At 38.6% G+C, this 17,789-nt stretch overlaps 1 protein-coding gene and 1 pseudogene across 7 annotated transcripts in view; both read left to right on the forward strand.

Moving 5' to 3' along the window:
- The window catches only part of CSNK1G1 (casein kinase 1 gamma 1), a 171,688-nt gene that overhangs the window by 85,295 nt on the left and 68,604 nt on the right, over positions 1–17,789 (forward strand). For all 7 annotated transcript variants that reach the window (XM_037155590.2, XM_037155589.2, XM_037155593.2 and 4 more), the window contains exon 4: positions 400–469. In XM_037155590.2, coding sequence (XP_037011485.1) covers positions 400–469 — 70 coding nt within the window. The remainder of the gene's footprint in view (positions 1–399; positions 470–17,789) is intronic.
- Positions 10,677–10,789, forward strand: LOC119057139 (uncharacterized; annotated as a pseudogene).

Genomic DNA, 17,789 nt, shown 5'->3' on the forward strand with positions numbered 1-17,789 from the left:
AGATGGGTATGAGATTTATTGGGATGACCACTTAGTAAGTTACATACTGTCTAATCACTGGCGTGTACACCTGAAACTAATATAATACTGTAAATCAATTGTAATTGAAAAATAAAAATTATTTAAAGTCAAAAGAAGAAAAATACAAAAAATATTAAGAGGTTTTAGTCTGGTTTATGCTGAAAACTTAGGAACAGAAAAAAATCTACTTGTCTAATTCTTTTTTTTAATGTTTTATTGATTATGCCATTATAGTTGTCCCATTCCGCCCCCCTTCGTTCCCCTCCACCCTGCACATCCCACCCCCTCCATTCTACTCCTTTAGTTCATGTCCATGTGTCACAAGTTCTTTAGATTCCATATCTAATTCTGATGACAGTATCTCTCTTTGGGTTTCAGGAACCAATAAAATCACGTGCCCCACAGCTTCATTTAGAGTACAGGTTTTATAAACAGCTTGGCAGTGCGGGTAAGTCAATTCTGTTTTCTCCGTTTACTAACATGCAGCTCACCAGAAGCCTTAAAATACGCACATTTTCTTTACTCTTTTAGCAGACTGTATATCTCCTCTACTTGCTATCTAGAAAAAATAAACATAGGCAACTGAAAAGCTACTTCCTCTTTGGCTCCTGGGAGAGCAGTTGAGTTGATTGGGGATCTGCGATGCTATTACTGTAACTGTAAACCATCCTTCGAGTGCTTTCCCCCACCTGAAACACAAGTAGTATGGGGTTTTGCTTTTTGGTAGTTTATTCATTCTCTTTCTTTTTCTTTATCTATACCAAAAGAAAGGATGAGTGGCTGGTAATTTGCAAACTATATTTTACCATGCTGAGACTGTATGTCCGTTTTAAAGACATACTGTAAAATACACTTTCTGAAATGCCATAACACCGTCATTTTATCCATTGTTCTCATTAATTTGGAAGATCTGTTTATATAATGGTAATGACCTACAGCCGTTGAGGATTTTTAAAAATTAAGTTTATTATTTTAAAGACATGCCTCTTTGTTCATTTTGTTTTTTATGTTTACCTAAAAGCTTTAATTTTTTTAAATACCTTACTGGCTTCCAGAAAAAATATCTTGACTGAGCTTACCAACCTTAAGGAAGTTGGACCTATAGCATATCTCTCACAGAAGATGAAATCCTTAAGTGCTAGTTTCATTACTTGACATTGGTAGACATTCCTCTGCTTTCTGAGTTCTCCAGTGTGACAGTTTTATATGATTGACCAAAATGTGGTTTCTTCTTCAAGTATCGCTATTGAAGGTACTATTGAAGGAATTTGAGTTTCACTTTTTTAGAATATAAAGAATTATTTAAGAGCCACTTGGCGTTATTAAAGCTGTCCTATACTCTGACAATGGCAGTAATCAGCCATAGTCATAACCTAAGTTGGCCAGAATGAGCATTTGTCTTTCATTGAACTTCACAGGAATTCTTGCTCACAGTAGCCTCTTAGTATATACTATTTGTTCGCTGATGGTATCCTTAAATACGGAGTGTGCCTGGCTATTTTTGTGCATAGGATTTAAGAGTGGCAACTGAGTGCATAGGACATATGGGAAATATGTATAACTTGAGGGTTTACTTCCCATAACTTTTAAAGGTTGGTTGTTAGTGTTTCCTAATTTCATAAATTTCATGGTGATAATCATGACAACTCACTGATGGTAAACGTGTTGGTACATGTCTCACAATTTAAGGCACAGGTAAAAATACGATAGATCTAGCCCAGCTTCGAAGTTTGAGTGAGTCTAAGAAAAGTGACCAGGCCAGTTCACAGAATTGCCTCTGTAAGCCCTTCCAAATTGACCTGCAGGATCAGGCCAATGCTCCCTTTTCACTGTGGAGCCCCAACATCTCATGAACCTGTTAACATAGGAATAGCATCTGTGCTGCTGTTTTCATACTGTCCCCAATATAGGAGAACATACAGATTCTTGACATTTTGAACTGTGCATGTACAGAAAACATTATTTTTTTAAAGATTTTATTTATTTATCTTTAGAGGGGAAGGGAAGGAGAGAGGGAGAGAAATATCAATGTATGGTTGCCTCTCGTGCATTCCCTGCTGGGAATTGGCCTGCAACCCAGGCATGTGCCCTGACTGGGAATCGAACCGAGGTCGTTTGGTTCGCAGGCCCATGTTCAATCCACTGAGCTACACCAGCCAGGGCCAGAGAACATTATTAAATAGGTAGATCATTGGAGGAAAGTGGGCTTAAAAAATTGCCTTTCCCTTAAGGCAGCAAGGAAAAACTGCAACCTCTGAGACCAGAACATCTATTGCAATCAGTGGGAATAGGAGGCTTCTTTTATAGTGGTCAGGCCAGCTGTTGGCTCATAGTCAGGTAGGCTGGCCACCATTGGCCGTCCTCCCAGTGTCTCTTCTAACAATCATCTAAAAGTCACAAAGCCTTTTAGGTCTCACATGAAGTTCAGTAGTCATTCCTCACATCCTAACATCTTTTCTGCTTTTTGAGACGGTTCACTGTTCTTAGAGTAGCTGTGATGGGTGTCATCTTCTTGATATCCTTGCTGCTAACAAGATAGCCACAAGCTTTTCCAAGGTAGGACGAGCTTTAGAGATCTATAATTTCCACTCAGTGTAAGAATTGCATCTTAACAGTTGGTCATCCATCCCTGCTTGACTACTCCTAGCCACAGAATTTATTAATCTATAAGGTAATTCATTGTTGGGAATCTGAAGGCATTGGAATTCCGGCCGAAATTTGCCCTTCTTTATTGTCATGGAGCACTATTGAGGCCTTGGTTACCAGCTCCAAAGCATTCATCACAATCGTATGCTGCCCTTCTACCACCCCCTCCAAGTCTTGTGTTAAGCCGTGTGCCTTCAATTCATTGTCTTTTTTTGTATAATATGGTTTACAGATACTTCACCATCATTGCTAGCAAGCATTTACTTATGTGCGACACCATCACTCCGAGTTTTGTGATGTTCCTCTTTAGCTTCATAAAACAGCACCAGTAACACTCGATATGGAGAGAGTGGGATTGTTCTCTTCCTTAATCTCAACACAATATTTTTTTAACGTATCGTAACTACTTTAACAGCCAGTTTACGTAGTTGGTTTTTACGATTTTATGGAGTTTTACTCAGCTGAAACCTTTACATATTTTTCATATAAGCTGCCATCAGGGCTTTTTGCATCCTGTGCTTATGTAATTGACTTTGAGCAATTACATGTCATGTTATTTTTATCCCATTATTACTAATACTGGGATATTTTTCAGTCCCAATTCTGTTTTTAAAAGGCTGGTTTTAATTGCGATTGCATACCCTACTGCCCATAAGACTGTAAGCTCCTAAAGAACAGAGCTTGTACCTTCACCCTTGTGTCTCAGTTGTAAAGGCCCAACATAGTTCTTTCACATAGTAGGCAATTGGGAAGTATTTTGGTGACCAAAAGGAGTTAGAAAGATTTGATAAGCATACCTTTTTAGAGTTTTGCCAAGTTATTAATAAAAAATATTCTCTGGGAATGGACAAAAATGGAAATTTATATTGAAAGTAGATCAGCTGACAAGAAAGTAGACAAGGTTTTACCGTCTCACTATAAATGTGAACACAAACACTAGAGCTTCTTTGCTAACTTATAAGCACAAGTATTTCTGTCCCTATTTTTCTGAAGTGAGCTCCCAGCTGCAAATGTGACTCATCTCCTCAGTAGTTAATGTTGGAGCAGCCAGGGCACATACGCCACTCTCATCAGAACCACACAGTGACTGAGATAATGTGATTGTCTTTTTACTCACCAATGCTTTGTCAATATTCAGTATAGACCAGTGATTTGCAAAATATACTTTTAAAAAATATTATTGTGACTGAGGTTTGTTCAGGAAGTTATAAAATAAATGGATGAAACTTTTTGGGAGAAATGAGTGCTTATGAATTTAAAGAATACTGCTGTTGCTTTTGTGACCAGAGCTTGAGGCTCTAAATTCTTAAAATAGGAATAGCCAACTTTTGTGTTGGCTTGAACATGGCTGTTTCTTCCTTGAGTCATTAGATCTTAACCATTACCCTGGGTTTTTGACTCCCAAGTTGTCCTGACCATGTGATCTGGAGATTTATACCAGTTTTCTACTCATGTGGAGATAGAACAAAAATGGTAGCACTGGACGATCATGAACATGGTTTAAGTTGGAGCTCTTTCTGGTTGTCCCTTCTTTTTCTTGTTCGATCTCTGTTTCTTCCCTTCCAGCCCACTCTGTTCTCTCGTGGGCAGTTACACTTCAAGCTTTGTTTGCTGATGGTAGCTTTGCCATCAAGAATTTCAAGACCTGACTATTCACTGTAAGGGCTGATATCTGAGTATATTCAGGGAAGAAAGCAAAGGGGGCCTTGAGGGCCATGAAACTAAGAATGGGCACGTTGATCTTTCTAATAACTACCATTTTTTTCATTTATTATAGAAACCAAATCACAAAATACTAAAGGATATTTTGAAAGGAAATAATGATTCATGCTCTTATCACCCTAATGCAGCTACATTTCACTTGACTGTTTCCCTCCTTTTCACATGCAGATATATGTCACAATCTCAGTTCACATGCAACAGCGTGTTTTCTTTCACTGTGCCATTGTAATGTTTGTCATGGTGCTACAGAGTCCCTGTTTGCAATCGCTGTGTAATATCTCATCAGTTTCAAAAACTACAATTTAGCCAACCATTTTGTGTTGTAACAATTTAGATCGCTTTTATTTAAGGAAATCATTTTCCACTCTTTGTGATTCCCGAGTATTATGACACTCAGAACTTTTCTTTCATATGTTCTTCCATTTATTCCCGTTTCTGTGATAATGGTGACGATTTTTCAAATATTCAGGGAGCTATTAAATGATAGATTCAGTTTATTCTACATGATGCTAGAGCAAAAAAACTGAAACAAATTTCAGGAGAAAAATTTTGGCAGTTTTAACAGTGTGAAAGTAATCTAAATGTCGTCAACATGGATCTGGATAAAAAATGATGATGTGTAGAAGGTGGAGTCCTAGGTACTCATGAAAAGATGCCCCAACAAATTTTTAAGGGAAAAGGTTTACAAAACTATATAGCATGATTGTGTTTATATAGCGTAAGAAATGCATACATAATAATACAGATGTTAGCATGGGCATAAAATATCTGAGTAGATATACATAAAATTTAATAACAATAATCTTTGAAGAGTGCGATTAGAAATGGAAAGCAGTGTCACTTAAATTTTGACTTTAATTCTTTAGTATTGTGCATTTTTCCCCTGACCAATGTTATGACTAAATTTTTAAAGACACAAATTGTGTGTTTTAGTTTGAATACATTATTGTACAGTATCCACTTAATTTTTTAAAAGATTTATTTAGTTATTTTTAGAGAGAGAGGAAGGGAGGGAGAAAGAGAGAGAGAACATTGGTTGCCTCTCACACATGCCCATGCCCCAGCCTGCAACCGAGCAAACCTGCAACCCAGGCACGTGCCCAGACACAGAATCACACCATCATCAGCCTTATGTTTTGCAGGATGACACCCACCAACTGAGCCACACTGGCCAAGGCTACTTAATTTTTTTAAAGACTGCAGCAGTGGCTTTATTGTCTTTCCCTTACCTCTTCTCTCACCAAGCAACTCTTTCTGTCCCCATTTCTCTTGAGCTGTGTGTTAAGAGTTTCAGGCATAAGTTCAACAAATGATTAAAGTGATGCAATGCCTTGTTTCCTTTCTTTTCAAACACCTTATAGGAACTAAAAGCAAATTGTGAACTGTAGTAAGCTGTCTTATGCAATAGGATTTCCTGTCTCTTAGAGGGAGCGCAGTTTTCAGGCAGAAGTGAACATTTATATATTCTGGATGTTGTGAGAGCGAATTGTGCAGGGGTAAAAAGTTAGAATACATGATTTTAAAGACTTACTTGATTCTAAGATTTTATTAAAAATAAAATTTTTAAGTATACTTTATTGATTATGCTATTATTGCAGTTGTCCCATTTTTTTCACTCTTTATCCCCCTCTTCCCTGCATTCCCCACCTCCTTCCAGCATTCCCTCCACTTAGTTCATGTCCATGAGTCATACATATAAGTTTTTTGGCTTTTCCATTTCCTGTACTGTTCTTATCCTTCCTCTGTCTATTTTGTACCTACCAGTTATGCTTCTTATTCCCTGTGCCTTTTCCCCCATTCTACCCCCCTCCCCACTGATAACCGTCCTGGGATCTTCATTTCTGTGAATCTGTTCCTGTTCTACTTGTTTGCTTAGTTTGTTTTTGTTTTTTAGGTTCAGTTATTGATAGTGGCGAGTTTATTGTCATTTTACTGTTCAGTTTTGATCATCTTCTTTTTGTTAGGTAAGTCCTTTAAACATTTCATATAATAAGGGCTCAGTGATAATGAATTTTAACTTGACCATACCTGGAAAGCACTTTATCTGCCCTCCCATTCTAAGTGATAGCTTTGTTGGAGAGAGTAATCTTGGTTGTAGGTCCTTGCCTTTCATGATTTTGAATACTTATTTCCAGCCCTTTTTGCCTGTAAGGTTTCTTTCAAGAAAGCAGCTGATAGTCTTATGGAAACTTTTTTTAGGCACTGTCTTCTTTTCTCTTGCTGCTTTTAAGATTCCTTATCTTTAATCTTGGGTAATTTAATTATGATGTGTCTTGTGTGTTTCTCCTTGCATCCAACTTCTTTGGGACTCTCTGAGTGTCTTGGACTTACATGTCTATTTCCATCACCAGGTTGGGGAAGTTCTCCTTCATTATTTTTTCAAAAAGTTTTTAATTTCTTGTTCTTCCGCTTCTCCTTCTGGCATCTCTATGATTTGGATGTTGGAACATTTAAAGTTGTCCCAGAAGTTCCTCAGCCTCTCCTCATTTTTTAAAATTCTTGTTTCTTCATTCCGTTCTGGTTGAATGTTTATTTCTTCCTTCTGTTCCAAATCATTGATTTGAGTCCCAGTTTCCATCCCTTCACTGTTGGTTCCCTGTGTATTTTTCTTTATTTTGCTTTGTATAGCCTTCACTTCTTTTATTTTGCGACTGTACTCAATCATTTCTGTGAGCCTTTTGATTGCCCGTGTGTTGAACTCTGCATCTGATAAACTGACTTTCTCCTCACCAGCTATCTCCTCATTAGTTAGTTCTTTTTCTGCAGTTTTGATCTGTTCTTTCATTTGGACCATATTTCTTTGTCTCAGCACACCTGTTATGTTGTACGGGGTGGAGCATTACATATTCACCAGGGTGGGGCAACCCTCTTCACCATGTTGTTGTGCTGTATGAGGGGGAGGGGTTAGAGAGCAAACAGTGCTACTTGCTCAGCTCTCGCCCTGCTTTGAGTCACTTCCCCTGCTACACTCAAGCAAATTGGGCCCTTCTGGTGCTGATTCCCAAGTGGGTGGATTTGTGTTTGTTTTAGGACCCCATGGGTCCTCCAGTGGACTCTTCTGTGAGATGAGGAGTTTCTCCCACCACTGCAACCCCCACAGGTTTTTACAGCCAGAAATGTTGAGGCTTTATTTTGCCTTCGTTGGAACCCTGGGTTGCATGGTCTTTCTCCCCAGTTGTTCCTCCTGATTTATTTGCATATGAATGTGGTACCTCCTGGTCTTCCAACCTCTGCCTTGCTGTGAGTCCTATACATCCCAGCTGCCTGTCTCCACCCCTCCTACCAGTCTGGATAAATGTTTCTTCCTATAACTCCTTGATGTTGGACTTAACATCAGTTCAATTTTTCTGGCAGTTCTGGTGGTTTTCTGTTTTTAAATTGGTTGCTATCCTACTTTTGGTTGTGCAAGAAAGCAAAGCATATCTAACTATGCCTCCATCTTGTCCAGAAGTTAAAATAAAAGACCACACATTACTGTATAAGAAACATTTTAGTACACATATTTATTATACTTGGTATCTTCCTTGGTTTCAGAAAACATAAACATATTTTTAGAATTTAATTACATTATAAATATAACTCTGGCAAAATGGACATTCATTGAACCGTGAATCAAAATGAGAACATTGTCTAGTGTTTCACATAATTGGATGACTGGGGCGAGGTAGGGTTTCACATGCAAATCATGGTTCGAACCCGAGAGTGCTGGGGAATTTCTAAATTTATTACAAAGAAAAACTTCTTAAACATGAAACTCTATAACTATATGTAATGACTATGAAAAATTATTATTCTTTCCTCAGTGTTGGAAAATCAAAGTTTTAGATTTTTCTCTGTGAGTAAACCAAATACATCATTCAGTTTTGTCTTATTTTTGCTTCGTGCCTTTTTTTTTTAAATTTTATTTAGTTATTTTTCAAGTACAGTTTTTTGTCTATTTTTCCCATCCCAGCCTCCCCTGCCCAGCTTTGTGCCTTTTTATATCACTATGTTTTGATTTTCAAGGCCCAAAGGACTTTGGAATTGAGTACAATTATGCTTTTCAGATGTAGTTTCTATAAGTTGTGAGTACACTAGATTAGGAATCTGGGACTTAAACATGGACTCTGTGTTCCCTGAAACTCGCTGGCCTTCGTGGGAGCTTCAGCATTGATTTGGCACGGTGATCCAGTCTCACAGGAAAGAAGAGCAGTATTTAATCATGGTAATTAAAAGCTGTGAGCCTTGGAATCAGCAAATGAGAGCATCCTTTGAATCGTAACCATCTTTCTTACGTTCTTAGCATTTTCTTCAGTCATCAGTGTTGTGTTAATTATATAATAGTCACCATGTATAAGTCCCACATTTTTCTGTTATAAGAATGTTTTTAGGTTTCCCTGTGTTCTCAGAGTCCTTTCACTTACTTAGAGGAGTAAACACATTGTCAGTTTTAAAATTCCCTTGCCCAGAAGTAAACTTCTACGCCTCTCACTTTTGCTTGTACCCTAACACACAAAAACTGGACATGATAGATGAAAGGTTTGGGACAGAGATAGGCAAACCCAGTGGCCTAAACACACAGGAAGCCTAAAGATAGGTGAGGGACAGTATGAGCATGAACGTTCATAGCTAGATATGGGCCACGTGATAAGGGCCTGGTATAATATGTGTTTGATAATTACATAAAAGGTGAATGAACCAGAACCAAGCAGGCAGCAGAAATAGCAGGAGAAGGGAGGGAAGGTGAGGGAATGAGTCAGAAAGGGCAGAAACAAATAAAAGAGAATGGGGATTGGTAAATGGCAAGAAAATAGGACTCTGCATATGGAAATGAGAGTGCAAATAGATAAAATATGGTGGAGGCCTCTGGCTGCTGGCTATAAAGTTTCCCTCTATTATTGTTCTCAGGTTTAACTGTTTCTTAGGAACAGTGACTTTGAACAATAGCTTTGATGTTTATAGTAAATAACCTACCCTACTACTTTGACTAAAAATTTCCTCCACCTCACTAGGCATTTGGGAAGCCCTAACTGTAATATAGACAGACACTGCAATGATCTCTTTGCTTCTGGACCCTTCCTCATTATAATGAGAGGTCCTAAAAGTAGTGGAGTAACTCACCTTGTTTTGGTTAAACATTTAATTCCATTCCTACCTAGCAACCTGCCTGGGAAGAATTCTCAAGGGCTCTAGAAATAAATATTATATCATAGGTCATCTAAGTTCGAGCAACTATTCTGATTTACTAATGACTATTCTGCCTTGGCTCTCTTATAAAGGAGATGCTAATCCTGATGTAAAAAAAGACAGCAAGAGCCCTGGCGAGTGTGGCTCAGTGGATTGAGTGCTAGCCTGCAGACCAAAGAGTCACCAGTTCGATTCCCAGTCAGGGCAGATGCCTGGGTTGTGAGCCAAGTCAGGTATCCAGTAGGGGGTATGAGAGAGGCAACCACACATTCATGTTTCTTTCCCTCTCTTTCTCCCTCCCTTCACTCCTATCTAAAATAAATAAATAAAATGTTTTTTTAAAAAGATAGCAAGATATTCACTATAATTTCATAATGTAACAAAGCCAAGGCAAAAATCTCATGGGACAGAGAATGCAAGTCAACTTAGGTATCCAATAGGTGCTTTATTTGTTACTTCATTTTTCCCACTTTTGAGCACAGAGAAGTTTAGTAACTAACTTGCCTAGGGTCACACAGTGGGCAAAACTAAGTTAGAAGTGTTTGCCCTGTGTTTTCGTACAATAGATTCAACGCAAGATACCGATGGTGTATTTCACACAACTAGAACAAATATTACAGTTTTTCGTGATATATATGAACACACACATACGCATACTTAACAGATACTTGGGACCTTTAACCCATTATCCCTTACCTAATTATAATAGAGCAGTGGAACATAGCAGTAAAAATATTTAATTAAAGCAGGCCCAGAATCTCCCCCAAGTGAAAGAATAAGATTTTCTTTTTCACATGTTACCCGCAATCTCATGCCTTCGAAGGCTGTCTTTGTTGCCTTTAAAACCTTTTATGTCCTTTGCTGATCTAGGTTGTGAAACATTTCTTTCCAAAACAAATTAATCATTTATGTTGAATAGTAGATGTACCATGTATACAACTGAGAAGTTCAGAGCTATCCTGTGCAAGCCATTTTCACCCACTGAAACCTTTATGCTGTGAATAGTTTGTAGAGCTGATCAAGCTTTGCAATTTTGAAGTTTCTGGGAGGGAATGGTATTGTGTGTCATAAAAAAATATAGGAGGTACTGGTTGGTACCAGAAGAGCTTCAAATCTAGGCAACTGTTAAAGTAAAAAGAACATGGTGCTACACTAACTTGGAATAATACAGAGAAGATTAGCATGGCCCCAGCACATTGATGACGCACAAATTCATGAAGTGTTCCATATTTTTAAAAAAATTAAAAGAACATGGTTCTGCTTCAACAGAGGATGACTCTGAATAAAGCATGACTCTGAAGAAAATTGTAAGAAATTGTGAGATCAGCAAAACCCTTCAGTGATGTTGTGAACTTCCTGAGGGGTGCATTGTAAACAGGCTGGGCAAACATAGGAAGCAGTACACAGGAAATTAAAAATAAGAACATTTGAAAAGATACTGGAAAGATGGGAATTTTACTTAAAATGTAAGTGAATCATATAACGAGTAGTTGGGAACAAGTAATATGCCTCAACTTAGATGCCCAACAGTCAGGAGTGCTTAAAGAATTTAGAAAAACTGTTTGATCTCCAGTTGGGCAGAAAGTTTTTATAACAAGAAAAAAGAATCTATGGGAAATAAAATGAAATCTGGATCCTTTCTTACCACGTATAAAAGTTTTTACAAATCTCTCTGCCAGGGATATTACAGAGGGAGGAGACATACAACACTAAATTCAGGACAAACTGGTCTTAAATAGTATAAAAGGGAGGCTTGAAATTACATTTTGAGGACTGTGCAGATTTAGGCACTTGCCATCTCTAATTACAGGCAGTGTGAATTATAGCCAAGAATTGGAGTGTGGAGAAAGTTTTGGCCCAGTTTTTCCAGCTGTTTTTTTGTGACTCGAGTGTGAACCTTGTGCCTGTACTGTGCCTCAGTTTCCTTATTCAGACAACAGGGAAACCTTCTGTTTCTTAATGAGTTTGCAGACCTACTGGGGTTGAATGAGGTAATGTCTGTAAAGGCCTTGAATTCTTTTATTTACTTTTTGTTGTTGTTGTAATTTATTTATTTATTTTGAAAAATTTTGTAGGCTGTGAATTCTTAAGGGAAACGTCTACTTAAACAAAGCAGTATTGATTTATATTGAAATTGAAGATCTAACTTTCCTGCAGAAATGGAAATATCCTATTTACATTTCCCATAGCTTTAAAATATATCAGAATGAAGGACAGATTTCCTCTAAATGGGATGCCACAGAAGAATTGAGTAGGGAACAGTTTCATTTTTGAAAAATTTCTGATGCATTCTCAAGCTATAGTCACTTGGTACTCCCCAGTCCTTTCTCTGATTCTATAGAGCAAAATTCTGGCTACTGGGAACTCATCACATCTATGATACTGAGGGAAGTGTTTCTTTCAGAGGAGCTGAATGTGGTCAGGTTGAAACATAATTATTCTCATTCGAGCCTCTTTGGTGAGAAGGAACAATTTTACTTCCACAGCCCCAGTTATGGTCAGGACCAAACGTGAACTGAACCGGCTGGACTGGTCCTTGTGCTGTGGTCACAACATGGTTTTACAGAACTGATCGGTACGGCAGTTTGATCTTTTTTACTGGAGTTGTTTTTTCGGATAGTGTAAAGGAACAGGTAGTAAATATTTTCGGCTTTGTGGACCATCTGTCTCTCCTGCAGCTGTTCAGCTCTGTCCTTGCAGCATAAAACAGCCATGGACACTGTATAAACAAATGAACTGTGTTCTCAGGAAGCCTCATTTGTGGACACTGAAATCGGAGTTTTATGTAATAGTCCCATGTCATGAAATTCTCTTCATTAAATTTTTTCAAATATTTTTAAATGCAGAAATTATTCTTATCATACAAAAGTAGGTGGGCCAGATTTGGCCTATGAGCTATACTTTGCTGACCCCTGCTCTGGAATGGCTGTGACCAACACTTCTATTCCTTTTGACCACTCCATTTAATTTGCCCAATACAGAAGTTACCCCAGAGAAGTATATTCCACCCTTAAAGCACTATATTGAGAGCACGCACAGAGAACCGTATCACTCTCATCCTGTAGACTTCTCACAGTGTAATGTGCTGCTGGATCGTAAGCTTTTTAAGGGCAACAAACACCTTTCATTCATTATTGTAAAACTTGAATCTCGCTTGTTCCAAAGAAGAGACTCAACAAATTGTTAAATTGATGAAGTCTTCATATATAAACTCTTTGAGTAGATTTCATTAGTGATGAGATCATCATGTTAAGTTTCAGCCTCTTTCTTTCAAGCATACTCTCTTCTCCAAACTGTCATCTTCTTCATTTGCTTATGCCAACAATTCTTGAGAAACTATATTAAGGAAACAGAATAGAGATATGAATGAATAATTTAAGATATTAGAACAGAGTCCCCAAGTTATTTCTATAAGGATTTGATACACAGTTAGAGACATGTATATTTACTAGTACCTGTGACCTCAGAGCATCCAAAAACTCCATGGTAAAAGTTCTGGGATTTATGCTGTTTGAAGGTCAGAATTATGTGTGATTCTTACTAATATAGTGGCGGTAGCACTGCAGATCTTCAGACATAACTAGCCCATCAACAGCTAGAGAGTTATTTGGACACAGTCAGATCAAACCAGGGGTCATAGTTTATCAACTTTTTGCTTGGCTCCACTCTTTAATAGTTATAGTTCAGAAAAGATACCATTCTAGATCTCATATTCTGCCCTCTAAAAAAACAAAGTAAGTTTAGAGAAGGAATTTACCATTATTTACATGCAGTTGGCCCAAAGGAAAAACTTTTTTTTCAATTAAAAAATTTTGTAAGTTCTAGTCCTGGCTGGTGTGGCTCAGTGGATTGAGTGCCAGCTTCAAAACAAAGGGTCACCAATTCGATTCCCAGTCAGGGCACATGCCTGGGTTGCAGGCCAGGTCCTTAGTTGGGGGTGTGCAAGAGACAACCGATCCAACTATCTCTCACACATCGACATTTCTCTTTCTCCCTCCCTCTCTCTAAAAATAAATAAATAAATAAATATTTAAATTTAAACTAAGTAGTAGAACAACCGTCACTCAGAACCATCAGAAAATCAAGTTGAATGGAAGTCTAACAACTACAGAATTAAACCACATCCATCCAGACTGATAGGAGGGGCCAGAGACGCAGAATGGGCTGGTCCCATATCCACGTGTGGTGGATAAAAATTCAGGAGGGGTATCTGGGGAGCAAGGAGTCCCAGCCCCATACCAGGGTTCCAGTGCCAGGCAGAGAAGTGCCAAGGAAGAGTCGGTGAGAGAAACTTCTGGAGACCCAATCAGTTCCTCTTAAAGAACCCATACATGAACTTACTCAGACTCACTCCCTCTGAGCTTCAGCACCTGGGTAGCAGCTTGAAAGACATCAGGGGCACACGGGGAAGAACTAAAGTGTCTGGTGTCAAGGTGAGAGCTGTGGGACAGCTTTCTTCCAGACAGAAAGGCAGGGAGAGCCACAGAGCTGGCAGGTGGGCGTCATATCTGAGACTCCATCAACCTGGCCAACACCGTTTGCCCCACCCTGGAGATCCCCTGGTGTGGGGCTGGGACTCTTTGCTCCCAAGATATCCCTCCTAAATTTTTATCCACCACACCTGGATGTAGGACCAGCCTGTTCTGAGTCTGTGCCCCTCCCACCAGTCTGGATGAATGTGGTTTCTTTAATTCTGTAGTTGTCAGACTCCCATTAATTTGATTTCTGTTGGCTCTGACTGATGGTGGTTCTATAATTTAGTTGTAATTTTGGTGTGGTTTTGTGGAGAGGCAAGGCGTGCTTACCTATGCTGCTGTCTTGATGGGAAGTCGAAATCTAAGTGGATGTGTGTATTACCAGGTTCAGCAAATGAGTACTGCGTAGCATAGATGTATAGTGTATACAGTGGTACAGAGTTGATGTAATAAGGTATACATCTGCAAAATACTTTGTTTTTTAATTTTCTTAAGCTTTTTTTAGCCAAGCATATATCGTTAAATTTGAGTAGCTAAATTTGGTTCTTACGCCATTTCACATCACACTCTTCCTTCATTTTACAAATTTTTATTTAAGGCTTCCCCTAGTACCAGGTTAGCTGTTCACCTCTGTTTACTACCTGTAAGCTCCCTAAGGGCAGAATCTGTATCTTATTTATCTTTTGGGGGGTTTTCTTCTTTCTAAGTAGCAAGTTAGTGTTTTGCACATAGTGAATATTTAGGAAATGATGGTTAATGTGGAGGAAGACAAGCAGTTATGTGTGTGCCTTAGACAACACTCTTTTGGTTATAAACAACAGAATCTTCTCCAGTTAGCTTAGATCTGAAAGGTTTACTAGAAGATCACAGGGACATATTGTGGACCAAGTAAGGAAATAATACAGGTCTCACTCGAGATTAGAACAGAGGACTTGAAAAGCCTCTAGGAACCAAGACAACTGCTCTTTGTCCCTGGCTTTCTGTTCAACTCTTCTGGACTCTGACACTTCACTGGGCTCTCCCTCTGGGTAGGGTCACAAAATCTCTGGCCTTGGCTGCTGCTAGCCCTCTTCATTTTCTCCGCATCGCCAGCCTTCTCGGCTTCTCCTTACACTTTGTAGGCAAAGGCCTTTTGTGCAGCAGGCCCTCTCCAATCAAGCACCAGCAGAGGTTGTCTGGAGTCCAGTGTCCAAACTGCAAGTTCTTGGAAAAGGAACTGGCTGATTGAACTTGAAACAGCTCTTCAGTCCTGGTCCAAGTACCTCATTCAAAAGGGTGTGGAGTCTCGTGGACTCCGCCACTCAGCAGCAGAAAGCAGGTTCTCGAAGAATGTGGCTTTAAGAACTGGGAGAAAACACTTAATAGTGTGGCAAGAGAATTGCAGCTGTTACTTTTTCTCTTTTCCTGTCCCTTGCTAGAAAGCAAAACATTTTTCCTTGAGACAATTCAACATCTCGAGATTCTCTAAATGGGGAATAGAGCCTAAAACAGCTGCATGGTGTCCTGGCATAGGGCAGTGAGTAATCCCAGGAAGAAAACTTCCTTTTTAACAATTAATTGTACCCGTGTTTATTGTACTTACCCATCAAGACTGATCTTAGGAGAAAGAAAAGAATAATCTTAGGAGAAAAACCTGCTTTGGGCCTATGTTAAGAAAGGCGGACTGTCTCATACTTCGAAGGGGTCCGGAATGATGAGTTATGGTTTAAAGCCGCATCATCTACTTTCATTTTAGGAAGCATTGGCTCTTTTCAGTGTGAGGGACCTATAGGAAGTAAGTAAACATGAAAGCAATAGCAGCAACCTCATACTCAAAACGAAAAAGGTGACGTTCTGTCTTCTGGGTAAATAATGGTAAGGAGGATGTTGGAAAAAATGTTTGAGTCTTAGTGTGTATTCTTTGCAGAAGGAGCAGCACCTGCGTCACTGTTGTTCCTCTTAGGGAGCAGAACCTAAATATAAAAGTGTGCTCGAGTTGGTGAGTCGGTAGCGAGAACTTGAGATTAGTATAGTGGGACAAACTTCAGACAAGGAAAGTGTGGTGTGGTCACCATCTTTTCCTTTTAAAGAGTGTGTGTGTCTGTGCATTTGTTTCCAAACCCACCTACATTGTCCAGAAAACATTTTAAAAGGACATTTAAATGCTTTCCTTGATATTACCAACATAAGTCCAATCTGCGACTAATGCTTAATTTTGTGAGGAAAAAAATACAACAGGTTGTTTGATTTAGTGGGCTTGGAAAGGTGTGATTCACACACTCAGTACTAATACTTGCTAATATTTAATGGAGCTAATTCAGTGGTGATAGTACCGTGAATTTCTATCTGATTTTCCAAGGATTAAATAGGACCTAAACCTTTATTAACAAGCTATACTAGTTAACCAAAAAAGGAACTGATATTTCTGAAGCCCAGCCATTCTAGACTAAATTCCATGGTTGTGTGTCCTTCATGTGTATTTTCCATAATTTAAAGCATTGAGACATTTCATATATTATGGCTAATAAGGTACTCTGTTGTACAACAAAATATAAGCAAAAAAGTTCACATCTAATGCCGTAAGGATTTCCTTATCTATTAGAGCTAAACCCTATGTGTCCCTTTTCTGCCCCTTAAAACTTTGAAATAGCTCTAAGTCACATGAAGCATATAGAGTAATTTCCTTTAATCACATACATAAAAATTTCCTTCTCTCTTCTGGGTTGAGGGGATTCTATTTTAAACATTTTTCTGGTGAAGACTTGTTGGGCCCATAATTTCTTTAATTGCAAATGGAGTGTTGTGAGTTTTATTATAGAAATTGTTTGTGCTGCACACACCTCACAGAAACACAAAATACTAACACCTTTTCAGTGTATTGTTTTGCAAAGTGCAGAACTGCTAGAGATACTTGCTCAATGTGAAGGCCAAATATGTTACTTGGATTTTGTCTTTTTTAAGCAATTTCATGAAAAACAGAAGATAAGGTTCTAAAATAAACCCAAGTAACTTATATGTAAGTGGACTGGGCTGAAGCGTTGTAATCAGTTCCAGAAAACTGGTGCTGTATGGTGCTTATGCAGACAAAGGTTTGGGAAGTGTCAGTCACCGAAGCCTGTCAGTGGGAGCTTGCTCATAAAGGGACACAGACCCTCTGGGTTCTGATGCCATTTCTCCCTCTAATTCAAGGTCATACTTTTCTGTCTTTATTCTTAACTCGTACCTGCATGGGCCTCTTCATTCCGTCTTCTCACAGCCATTCTTTAGACATTAAGAAAGCTTACTTGAGGTGAAAGACTAAAGTTCCAGTCCAAACTAAGGACTAGAGTAAACTTAGTGACTATTATAAGACTGACTGTAGCCCTCAGTCACTACCCTTACTAACTCATAGTTTGTAAAGTTCCATTAAGAAGAAAGATAACATTTATTTAACATCCCTCAATCTATGGAGTATTATGAAATGAAAAAGATGAGTCAGTCGTTGAAGTGAATCATTCCCATGGATTATGAGAAGGGGAAGCATGTACCCACTGTCTTGCATTAAAACTTAATACATTTCTTATCAAGCGTCATTGCTGAGAGAGAATATTTTCTTCAAGTTCCAGTAACAAACTATATACAGATAACTTCATGTACCTACTATTAAAATAGTAATCTAGTTTCTATCTGAGCCCTCTGTATTTACAACATATACATTATAAGCATGTTTAAGACACCAACAAAAAGGTGGATTATTAACATTTGTGACCCGTTACATTCTTGCTACAACTCCTAAGCAAG

The sequence above is a fragment of the Artibeus jamaicensis genome, unplaced genomic scaffold (genome assembly GCF_021234435.1).
Source record: "Artibeus jamaicensis isolate MK-2021 breed Jamaican fruit bat unplaced genomic scaffold, CSHL_Jam_final contig_548, whole genome shotgun sequence".
In the NCBI taxonomy this organism is placed as follows: Eukaryota; Metazoa; Chordata; class Mammalia; order Chiroptera; family Phyllostomidae; genus Artibeus; species Artibeus jamaicensis.